The sequence below is a fragment of the Babylonia areolata genome, chromosome 15 (genome assembly GCF_041734735.1).
Source record: "Babylonia areolata isolate BAREFJ2019XMU chromosome 15, ASM4173473v1, whole genome shotgun sequence".
NCBI classification, from domain to species: Eukaryota; Metazoa; Mollusca; class Gastropoda; order Neogastropoda; family Buccinidae; genus Babylonia; species Babylonia areolata.
The window spans coordinates 32569415-32581823 of NC_134890.1; the positions used below are offsets into that span (position 1 = coordinate 32569415).

Here is a 12409-nt window from a genome sequence, read left to right on the forward strand (position 1 = left end):
TGGAAGAGGAGGAGGAGTGTAGAATAGGATTTTAAAGTGGAAGGAGACTGGAGTGAGGGGGGTGGGGGTGCAGAATGACGAGGAGAAGAGGAGGAAGGTGGAGAAATGGGGAGGGGGTGAATGGAGGTGGAGAGTTTGCGGAATGACAGGTAGAAGAGGGAGATAGAGAAAAGGGGTGGGGGTGGGTGGTAGAGATGGGGGATTGGGGAGGGTTCAGATCTGACAGGTAGAAGAGGACGAAGATAAAGGGGTGGGGGTGGGTGGTAGAGATGGGGGATTGGGGAGGGTTCAGATCTGACAGGTAGAAGAGGACGAAGATAAAGGGGCGGGGAAAGATGGGAGGGTGGAGGGTGCAGAATGACAGGTAGACCTTGTAGAATGATAGGTCGACAACTTTGTAGAATGATAGGTAGCAGAGAAGGAAGATAGAGAGAAGGGGAGGTGGTGAGATGACAGGAGTGGGAAGGGCCCAGGGGGTGTGGGGATGACGTGAGTGTGGAAGGGCCCAGGGGGTGTGGGGATGACGTGAGTGTGGAAGGGCCCCCGGGGTGGGGGGATGACGTGAGTGTGGAAGGGCCCCGGGGGTGGGGGGATGACGTGAGTGTGGAAGGGGGGGGATGACGTGAGTGTGGAAGGGCCCAGGGGGTGGGGAGATGACAGGAGTGGGAAGGGCCCAGGGGGTGGGGGGATGACGTGAGTGTGGAAGGGCCCAGGGGGTGTGGGGATGACGTGAGTGTGGAAGGGCCCAGGGGGTGTGGGGATGACGTGAGTGTGGAAGGGCCCAGGGGGTGGGAGGATGACGTGAGTGTGGAAGGGCCCAGGGGGTGGGGGGATGACGTGAGTGTGGAAGGGCCCAGGGGGTGTGGGGATGACGTGAGTGTGGAAGGGCCCAGGGGGTGGGAGGATGACGTGAGTGTGGAAGGGCCCAGGGGGTGTGGGGATGACGTGAGTGTGGAAGGGCCCAGGGGGTGGGGGGATGACGTGAGTGTGGAAGGGCCCAGGGGGTGGGGGGATGACGTGAGTGTGGAAGGCCCATAATGACAGACGACAGGTGCTGTGTCAGCAGCAGGTCACCCAGGAGCTGAAACGCCGACAGGAAGCGCAGCTGATGCACGACAGCGAGGCCATGCCTCCGCCCCCGGCCCCGCCCCCCTTGCCGGGACAGATGACCCCTGTGGGTGACCCCTTCGCTCAACCACCAGGCCCTCATGACCCCCCTGAAGGTCAGTGGTGGTTTGAACTGTGCTTTGGTATTGTTAGCGTGCTGGTATACGCTCGGCTTATATCACAGATTGACATATGTTTACATTTGGGCCAACAGCAAAGTGAGAGCTGTATTATCAGTGGTTTCTCCAGTCAGTGGGAAACCATTTACAGCTTAGTCTTTTGTGAAGGACTATGACTCTCAAACTAGGAGGCAAAATTGGACTGGCTCTTAGTGCTGCAGCCTTGTGGGCTAGTTGGCCTTTGGGAACCATCCCAACGCCGACTGTCCAAAAACCCTCTTGGCCGAGAGAGTGGGAATGTACTTGGGCAAGACACTCTCCACTGTAATCAAATTCTAGCCCAAATAGTTGGAACAGCAGTTGCCTTCCTCTGCTGTTCTGATGGTCGTAGTCGGACACGACTGACTATCATATATATATATATATATATATATATATATATATATATATATATAATTTAAAGAGGTAAGACAAACTGCAGAAACGTCAACATCATGTGTTGCTGAGACAGCAGTTCAACTGTCACAGCCTTTGAAAATGATGAATGTGATTGGCCTGCTGTTAGAATCACAGAACACCTGTCGTTTCCCACGTTTGTTTTAAACTGAGCAATCCTGGAAGTTGGCTTTGAGCACAGTCGATGTGACATCACAGTTGACCTCTCTCTCTCTTCCCATTTTAAAGAGTTATGCCCAGTATAGTGGTGCCCTGAGCTGCTCCAAGGTGATAGTTAAAATCAACTTGATTGCCTTAGTGCTGGTAGTTTAAATCAATTTAATTGCTTTAGTGCATAGATACGTAAAGTTTAATGCACGGTCGTGTTATCATCTACCCATTTGCCAGGTTTTTAGAGCATGATGTTGTTTCACTTCGCTTCTCTTTTAAGCATTGAGTACATCCACCTTGCTTCATGTACAGAATGAGCAGCAGACAGATTTGTGTTTGTCATACCTCCTGTTCCCCAGTCTGTCTTTCTCCACCACCCACCAGTCTGGTGCAGGGGGGAGGGGCTGTTGAAACAAGCCACCCTGCACTGCCTTGTGCATGCGCACAGAGGGGAGTTTGAGACGGACGGTCATCCATTTTTTCTCGGCTCACTCTGTGCACTGACTGACTGCAAGACAAATACAGGGTGGGCTCCGCCCTCCACCAGGGAGGGAGAGAACTGTTTCCGGAGATTCTGACTCCTGTGGAAAGTGTTTTCAAAGCTGTAAGAGTGAATTGATCTGTTGGTGTGCAGCTCTGTCTCCATCCATGCGCAATCCCTTACACAGCCCGGGTGGGCCTGGGGCCTCGCCGTACCACCGGTGGAGTGACGACCCCTTTCATAAGTCCCCCACCATGGACACCCCTCCACCGGACGCGTTCTCCCCACCAGGGGGTGCTCTCCCTCGGCACGGGGCCGGGGCCCAGACCCACGAACCCTTCCCCTTCTCCCCCGGCACCCCTAAACATGACCCCTACGCCATGGGCCCCGCCACACCACGCCCCCCACGACTGCAGCATCAGTCATTTGACCCGTTAGTGCGAGGGCCGGGCCCCCAGGTGGCTTCGCCGGTCACTTCGCCTCTTCCTCCTGACGACCCGTACAGCAAACCGCCTTTGACGCCGCGCATGTTTGGCGCACATCATGGTCAGTGTGCTGCTGTGGGGAGAGAGTCTGCTGGTGTGCTTGTGGTTTGCTCTGTGTTACAGAGAGAGAATGGGAGAGAGTCTGCTGCTGGTGTGCTTGTGGTTTGCTCTGTGTTACAGAGAAGGGGAGAGAGTCTGCTGGTGTGCTTGTGGTTTGCTCTGTGTTACAGTGAGAGAACGGGAGAGAGTCTGCTGGTGTGCTTGTGGTTTGCTCTGTGTTACAGAGAAGGGGAGAGAGTCTGCTGCTGGTGTGCTTGTGGTTTGCTCTGTGTTACAGAGAGAATGGGAGAGAGTCTGCTGGTGTGCTTGTGGTTTGCTCTGTGTTACAGAGAAGGGGAGAGAGTCTGCTGCTGGTGTGCTTGTGGTTTGCTCTGTGTTACAGAGAAGGGGAGAGAGTCTGCTGGTGTGCTTGTGGTTTGCTCTGTGTTACAGAGAGAGAATGGGAGAGAGTCTGCTGGTGGTGTGCTTGTGGTTTGCTCTGTGTTACAGAGAGAGAATGGGAGAGAGTCTGCTGGTGTGCTTGTGGTTTGCTCTGTGTTACAGAGAGAGAACGGGAGAGAGTCTGCTGGTGTGCTTGTGGTTTGCTCTGTGTTACAGAGAGAGAATGGGAGAGAGTCTGCTGGTGTGCTTGTGGTTTGCTCTGTGTTACAGAGAGAGAATGGGAGAGAGTCTGCTGGTGTGCTTGTGGTTTGCTCTGTGTTACAGAGAGAGAACGGGAGAGAGTCTGCTGGTGGTGTGCTTGTGGTTTGCTCTGTGTTACAGAGAAGGGGAGAGAGTCTGCTGGTGTGCTTGTGGTTTGCTCTGTGTTACAGAGAGAGAATGGGAGAGAGTGGACGTGGGAAGAGTGCATGTATGATGGAAATTTTCTGTCAGCTGAAGACAGAATTTTGTGAAGTTTTTTTCCTTACAGTTAGTTTGTGCTGAGATTTCATGACACATTCACAAACTGTGGATGGAAATGATCTGTAAACTGAAGACAGAATTTTGTTGTTTTTTTTCTTACAATTAGTACGTGCTCAGATTTTATGAAATCTTCACAGTTTATGACTAAAGCATGATGTAGAATTTACCGCAGTTTCCTAGATCATTCCCAAACAGACCTGTCTGTATCTTATAGACATATATGGAGCAGTTATTCATAGATATAATGAAAGCGTGCCAAAAACAGAATCCTTATTATAGTCAATGAATATTTGGACAGGTCCACACGCTCGCCCCAAGCTTGATGAAGGACATCCAGGCACGTCCCAGCCTCACGACCCTTACGCCTTCCCCCCCACCACGCCTCGGGCCCCCACCCCTCAGGAGGACACTTTCCACCCATCTCAGCGTCTTCCTCACTCCGCTCCGGACACATTTCCGGGGCCATCGGCAGCCATGCAGGCTGGGATAGGTCCTCGCGGGGGGGCGGAGCCTGGGGACATGATGCATGGGATGGGCATGGCAGAGCCCTTTGGGTCGGCGTCCGCGTCGTCCTCCACCCACGCTTCGCCTGGTCCACAGCATGGCGTCCACCCCGCCCCGACCTGGACAGTACGCGTTGAGTCCTGGTGAGTGATCTCCCCTTTTCATTACACATACCATACTGTGACCCACTGGTGCAGACTCCGGCAGGGGTCTGGATTCCTGTCTTGTCCAAATTACTAGTCCGCTATGCGGAGAAATTGAAAGAAGCTGTGGCAGATAGCCTCCCTTGGTAGTTACCTTCGTACCGTCTGTGTACTTGAGTGCGTCAACGTTTGATCAGTTGTCTCTTTTTGTACTTGTTTTCTAAGTATCCTGTCTTTGCTGGTGTGAGAGAAAATGAAGGCTTATTTTATCCTCACTTGTTTCTTTTTGTGCTCATTTCTAAGTACCCTGTCTGTACTCATGTGAGAGAAGGTGCAGGCTTATTTTGTCACTGCATTGTGTTGGTCCACATGTGGAACGTAGGTAACCATTCTCCATTTTCAAGGGGTGCTTTTCCCTGTCATATGAATACACCCATGTTGCAATGTGCACTCTTATCATTGCCAGCAGCGTGAATGTGTGATGCCATCTGTTACGATTTCACCGTATTTTGTTATGCTTGATAGCAGTTTGTTCCAATGTCAAAATTGTTTCAATGAGTTCATTTTCGACTTCATTGCATGGTCACATGCTGTCTTGTCGTAACATTACCCAGACGCTGTAGACTTATCGAACACGAGGCCAGGGCAGTCACTACTAACCTTGGTCACACGTGATATGCTCAACAAATTGCATGCGTGTTTACATTGAAACAGCATGAAGTGGACCAATCAGCTTCATTGTTTTGCCCGAACAAGAGAGAACGTGGCTGAATCAAGTTGCGTCTCGGTCAAACAGCGACTCTGCCCGTTTGGTGATGTGGCTTGGAGTGCGAGTGTTGCTATCAAATTCAAAATGTTCCCCAACACATTTCCTGATTGTTCCTACAAACACTTGACATCAGTCGGCATCTCTGTATCTGTACTGGTGTGAGAGAAAATGCAGGCTTGTTTTATCACTGCATTATTGTCCACAAGTGGAACATGTTGGCAACCATATTCCATTTGTAATACTCCCTGTAATATTGACAACACTTCAGTTTCAGTTTCAGTAGCTCAAGGAGGCGTCACTGCGTTCGGACAAAACCATATACGCTACACCACATCTGCCAAGCAGATGCCTGACCAGCAGCGTAGCCCAACGCGCTTTGTCAGGCCTTGAGAACTCCAGTTTCATCGTGCACTCTGTCAGTGTCGGTGGTGTCAACGTGTGCGTGTTGACAGGTGGCACGATGACCAGCCCGCTGAGACACCCTGACGGAGGGCCCCATTTACAGCGCTCCAACAGCCTGCCTCACTCATACCCCGGGGCCCCGCCACGCATGCCCCTTGACCCCGCCCTCTCACGCTCCATGTCGGAATTGTCGCCGGAAAGCCTGCAGCATTTTCCACACCGCATGCCTCCGCCCCAGGATGTGAGTGTCGCTTTGTCGTATTGTCCTGTTTTTTTATTTGTTTATTTTTGATGATGTTGCTGGCCTGTTTTGAAGCAGCGTGGCTGATGTCTGTGGATATGTGTGCTGGCTTGTGGTTGGAGGTTCTGTTAGCTAGACTATTATGGAGTGATTGTGGCTGTTTGTGATGCTCGGGCCAAACTCAGCTCTGGTGTTGTGTTCCTGGATTTTCGCTTTTTGTTCTGATGCAAAGAGTGTGCAGGTTTGCAGTTCAGACACAGCCCACCGTCTTACCATCCTCAAACTATACCATTGTCAGAGAATTTTTTGTTTTGTTTTAATCTTAAAAGATGTTTGACAAAACATAAAACAGTAACAGCAACAATAAGCCCACCTTACTGAGGAATTCTGGCAGCTTAGAAAGTCAACAATTCATGAAAAACAACAATGTTATCTGTATCAGTACCACAATTCTTGACAGCCTTTCGTTTCCTCGGAGAGAAATATTCCCTTTGACTCCAAATTGAAAAAAGAAGGTGTACAGATATGGAAACATAAGCATGAAAAATGATTGAGGTACAAGTTTTACCATTCTATTCCAAAACGTAGATGTTGGAACATTCTAGTTCTGATCTGGAGTACAAGTGGAAAATTAATCATCCAAATCTATATATTCAATTTTCAGATGTAGGTCAGGTGATGCACAGTGAAACATTTTCACATTTGAATCACTCCCCATGAATTCCTCCTTTGGGTTCTGTTTCTTCAAAAATAAAACGATAAAGAGAGAAAGAGAGACAAATATATACATATTAACTTTCTGTTTTTGATTTTTTTTTTTTTTTAAGTATAAAACTGACAAACATAATCATTCTGTTATCGTTTGATTGCTTAAATTTGAATTTTTAAGCAGACTGTAAATGTACATGTTAGGTTAACAATGTTGATGGAATGAAATAAATGAATTAATGTTGATGGAATGAATTAAAAATCATATTTGTCGTTTTGACACGAATATGGTGACTGGTGACGGTGTGAGCTGAGAGTGGCCCGAAGTTGTGGTTCATGTATTGTGAGTGAAGGGTTGTGACATGAGTCAGAATGATGGAAGTGCATGTTTCTGGATGAGGATTGTTCTAGAAGCTTTCTGCAATCATGTGTATGTGTATTTAATAGTGACTTGCCTTTCTTTTCTGCAGTGTATTCTGTGTTGTGACTGATACTTTTTGTGACTGTAGTATCCGATTGGAAGAGACTAACCAATGACAGGCCTGCTGTTAGATGTTAGACACTGATGTTAACGCTAACCAGGAAAACTGAAGACTTGTACGTCTACATTTTCTGATCTCTTTCCTGTTCACTTTTTGAACACACCGTTGAGCAGTGTATACCAAGGTCGAAAACTGCAAAACCATACTTATATCATGAGAAAAGTCATCATTTTCTTCCTATTTGAATAAAAAGGAAGTATGAAGAAACAAAAGGTTTATGATAGATTGAAAACATGAAGTATCGTGATTTAAGTCTTTGTTGATGCAAAAACAAGTTGACGATAGTTTCAAAGGGATGAAGACAATATCATGGTCATGGTGATGAAATGAAGATTTGCTGAGTTTCTGCAACAGGATCATGCCCAAATTTTGTAAAGACCTTCGTATCCACTCAGTCCAATGATAACTGGTGCCATATACTGCTTCCGTATGCATAACCTAGACCTCTTGAACTGTATTTTATTTTGTAAATCAGCTAGGTATTTGTGAACTACTTTATTTTGGAACTGCTGGTACTTGAGCTTGTTAATTTCTTGTACACATTTTGTCTTGCAATATTAAGTTTCAGATTTATTTATATATTTTGTTGGAGGGTTAGGGTTTTAGATGTTCACATTTGTTTATTCACTTATCTTTCTCAGACACACACGTTTACTTATTTGTTTATTTATTCATTTATTATTTATTCACCTGTTGATTTAAAATCCTTGTTTCTGCACTCTTGATTTTCATGCACCATTGTAAACATTTCAGTATGAGTTCAGAAGTTGCTGTTCTGAAGACAAAGATTGTTAATTCCAGCTAATCATGATCTTTATATACTTGTATTGATTAAAAACTCTTCTGTTCAAAGTGTATGCCAGTGTGGGTTAAGGTTACTCAAGAAGAAGAAACCAAGAGAGTTGATTTTGCTCAGATTGATTTGGAGAAAACAAAAAGAAATTCTTCCGATTTGCTACAGACATGAGCAGAACATGCCAAGGCACATGTAACACAACTGCAGACTGGTTTTGAACCAGTGGAACAGAGTTGTGGAGACCAGAGATAGGGAAGGGGACAGGGAGGAGATCTGTGTTGTTAATAATCTCGCAGTGCATGAAGAGCAAGGACATGGATACATTACCCAGGCCCGTAACTGTGTTACCGGCCTGTGTGAAGGTCGAGATACAAGCAGAGAGGGTTACAAATACACAACAATGAAAATTTGATTGTCTGCAGGAAACGTAAATTTGTCTTGAAGAGAGATAAATCTGCAAATGCAAAGATGTGTATCTGTTACTGCAAAGAGATATATCTGTAGCTGCAGAGATATATATATATATACCTGTAACTGCAAAACAGATCTGGACCTGCACCTTTCTGCCTCTGGCCTATCTTTCCTAGCTAGTGTGCTGTAGTTGTGCCGTCTGTCTCTGTAGCTTGACTCTGATTGGTTCTGTGGCCTATGTCTTTTCTGTCCTTGTGGTGGTGTGATGTCGCTGATGTAGCCTGCACTCACCTCGCGGCGATTCAAACTGGGTCCGCATGGGCCTCAACCCTGGCCCTACTCTGTAGCGCCCCCTAGTGTGGTAAGTGAGGCTTGTGGTCTCCGGCTGCGCACACGCGTCCTGTGTCTCTGCACACACTACCACCACCACCACCACCACCTCCACCTCCACCACTACCACCACCACCACCGCTGGTGACGGGATGTAACACACACACACACACACAAGCCAATGATGATGGGACCTGGACTTTTTGCTTGCCTTAACTATCCCTTCAAGGAGGAGGAGTAAACTGTACATGCTTTGAAAGCTGTTAGTTCATGCAGTGTTGTGAGGCTGTGTGTACCCTACTTGTCCATAAAAAAAAAAAACCCACAAAATTTAACATGACAAGGAAAGAATCAAAGGGTGAAAGATCCTGTTAGCTCTCCATTTTCCTCTTAGTATGGTGTGGGTTAGGAGTAACAGTGATCATTTTTTGTGGGGTTGGGTTTTTTTATTTGTCAAAACACAACATCCTGCATCATTTTCAGTTTGGTTCCTTGCATGTGGTGGTTGTGTTTTCCAGGTTGTGGCTTTTCAAAATTAATGTACTAATGTTTATTTGATTTTTTTGTGTGTATGTGTGTGTGTGTGTGCTTTATATTTCTGACCAAATTAAATTTTGGATCAAGTGAGAATTAAGTACCGGGGTTTTTACCAGTTATTTATAACGAGTTCTCACCTTGAAAGACTGATCGGAAAAGTTGTTGGCTGAATTGTTGACTTGCTTCAAAGGTAGTTGTGGGAGGGGATTTATATATAATTTTCAAAAAATCTTCAGATTAGTTTTGATAAAGAATTTTGAACTTTTTTTTTCTCTTTTTCTTTTTTAAGATGTGACAACATCCCAATTTTTTTTTTTTTTTAAGAATAAGTGTTTGTTGATTTTTAAAGACTTGAATTTGAATTTCTAGAGACTTGCTTGTCTTTTCTGTCATCCAGACTTGTTTTCTTTATAAGTGCAGACCTGAGATTCAAGCATGTCCTTCACAAGAGCAGCAAATTTTGAATATGGATGCAAATTGACTAAGAAGTGTGTTTAAGCACCAGCTCACAATTCTTCTTTCTCTTATTTCCTTTATCAGTTTTATTTAATTGCTTTTCATTAACAAGAGGCCTTCAGTAACATATGTTTTGTGTAGCTCTTTTTGTGATTTTTTTTAAAAATAAAAAACAAAGAAAGAAAGAAAAAAATCTTTTATATCAGTTTTATGTTATTCATTTTTATTAACAGAGGTCTTCAGTTAACATTTTATGTTTTTTTTAGCTCTTTGCTGTGAATGGTTTTTAAATGGGGAAAGGAAAGAAAGAAAGAAAGAAAACAAAATCTGGATTTGGGGACAAACTTCAAAAGAAGCTGATCAACAAACATCTTCCTTATTCTCTAAAGGCTGATACAGTGTCTTTTCAGATCTCTCTTCTGTCATTGGCGTGTGTGTGTTGGTGTGTGTGTGTGTGTGTATGGTTGTGTGCGTGTGTGTGTGTGTGTGTATGGACACGGGGTAGTGTTGAGCAGCACAAGGCTGTGTGTGCTTGGTGCGGTGGTTAATGTTTTGCTGTGTCTTCTATGGCTGACTTGTATTCCTGGCATCTGTGATAGATGTGTATTCCTGGCATCCTTGATAGTGAACTGCAGGCCACTTTGGAAGCCTATCTGAGTAGCTTTTTGTTGTATTGTCGCATAGTTTTGAGTGAAGTATGGTGTACTGTTGTCAGGTATCATAGTTGCTTAAATAACTGTTTTGATTCTGCGTCTTTGAGTTAGAAGTAGGGAAAAAGACGTACATAACTTGTGTATCATTTAGTTGAAAATCGTTTTGCTTTTACTGTATTCGACCTCCCTCTGCCCTCCTTTGAAAGCTTCTAACTGTCTTTGATTACTTTTTTTTTTTTTTTTGATGATGTAAGCCTGATTGTTTACAGAGTGTTGCATTAGTTTATTATGTAAGTTGCAAGTTCATTATATGAACTGTACTGTAGTTAGTGTTGCTATGTTGCAAGTTCATTATATGAACTGTACTGTAGTTAGTGTTACTAAGTTGCAAGTTCTTCATATGAACTGTACTGTAGTTAGTGTTACTAAGTTGCAAGTTCATTATATGAACTGTACTGTAGTTAGTGTTACTAAGTCGTAAGTTCATTATATGAACTGTACTGTAGTTAGTGTTGCTATGTTGCAAGTTCATTATATGAACTGTACTGTAGTTAGTGTTACTAAGTTGCAAGTTCATTATATGAACTGTACTGTAGTTAGTGTTACTAAGTTGCAAGTTCATTATATGAACTGTACTGCAGTTAGTGTTGCTATGTTGCAAGTTCTTCATATGAACTGTACTGTAGTTAGTGTTGCTATGTTGCAAGTTCTTCATATGAACTGTACTGTAGTTAGTGTTGCTATGTTGCAAGTTCATTATTAGAACTGTACTGTAGTTAGTGTTGCTATGTTGCAAGTTCTTCATATGAACTGTACTGTAGTTAGTGTTACTAAGTCGCAAGTTCATTATATGAACTGTACTGTAGTTAGTGTTGCTATGTTGCAAGTTCTTCATATGAACTGTACTGTAGTTAGTGTTACTAAGTCGCAAGTTCTTTATATGAACTGTACTGTAGTTAGTGTTACTAAGTCGCAAGTTCATTATATGAACTGTACTGTAGTTAGTGTTACTAAGTCGTAAGTTCATTATATGAACTGTACTGTAGTTAGTGTTGCTGGTGCTTATTGTATTTTTCCCTTTGAAAATGGGGCCAGGGAGAGATAGAGAGTGAAGAGACAATTTTTGATCGGAATGACATTTCCTGAATCGTGTCGGCAAGATTCCTATCGGATGTAGCATTCTAATCAGTAAAGGGCCAAGGTTTCACTTGTTTTGTCATAAGTAGCAACCATGTAATGTCTAGATCTTTTACTGAACAGTCAGACATGATGATTCTTTATTTCTTTTTTAAGGAAAGGAAACAGATCCCATACCAACTTTAGAGCGTGTTTATGTTTGTTGTGGTTGTTCTGTTTTTGAATATTGTTCATATATATATATATATATATATTTTTTTTTTTCTCTTTGGGTTTTTAATTCAGTGTGCATAGTCTCTTTAATTGATTTGTTTATTTACATCAGTGGATGTAAAAAAGAAGTTCGGTTAAGAGCATTGAGTGTTCTTCAGAGACATATGTCAGTCATGGTTCTTGGAAACATGCTGTCTGCAAGATGATCCTTTAAATCATAACAAACATTTGCTAAAAATTTGGGTAGTCTGTAATGCATAGTTTGCAGAGTGGATTGGCCAGTTTTCTTCATTCTAGGATTGAAATCCAGAATAATACTTATTAACAGTTTGTAGTCCAAGAATGATAGTCTTGCAAAGTATGGAATTTATATTGATTTTTAAAAAATCCTTACAGTATTTAAGGTATGATTTACACATCGCAATGGAAGCAATGTGTTCTATGGAGATTTACATGGAGTTCAGTTGTAGGCATATGTGTGTTTGTGTGTGCGTGTGTGTGTGTGAAATAAATTTTGAGTATTTCAAGTGGAAGTCTTTATTTTGGAAGGGGCAAATTAAGGAAAACAAGGAAGAAAAGACAGTATTAAGCAGTGTATGTAGAAATTCCATGTTCATTTCAGTTTTAAAAAAATGTTAATTTTATGTCTGCTATTCACTAATTCAGTGGCCAGGTCATTGCTTCGCTGGCAATAGTTTTGCAAAACTAGAAAGCGCACACACACACACACACACACACACACACACACACACACACACACACACCAGTGTTGTAATTTGATGATGTTGTTGCATTATTGGTGTTTT

At 43.8% G+C, this 12409-nt stretch overlaps 1 protein-coding gene across 1 annotated transcript in view; it reads left to right on the forward strand.

The window, feature by feature from the left end:
- The window catches only part of LOC143290332 (uncharacterized), a 158286-nt gene that overhangs the window by 65684 nt on the left and 80193 nt on the right, over window positions 1-12409 (forward strand). Inside the window, exons 38-42 of the mRNA XM_076599685.1 lie at window positions 1064-1223; window positions 2467-2859; window positions 4060-4408; window positions 5598-5820; window positions 8558-8638. Coding sequence (XP_076455800.1) covers window positions 1064-1223; window positions 2467-2859; window positions 4060-4408; window positions 5598-5820; window positions 8558-8638 — 1206 coding nt within the window. The remainder of the gene's footprint in view (window positions 1-1063; window positions 1224-2466; window positions 2860-4059; window positions 4409-5597; window positions 5821-8557; window positions 8639-12409) is intronic.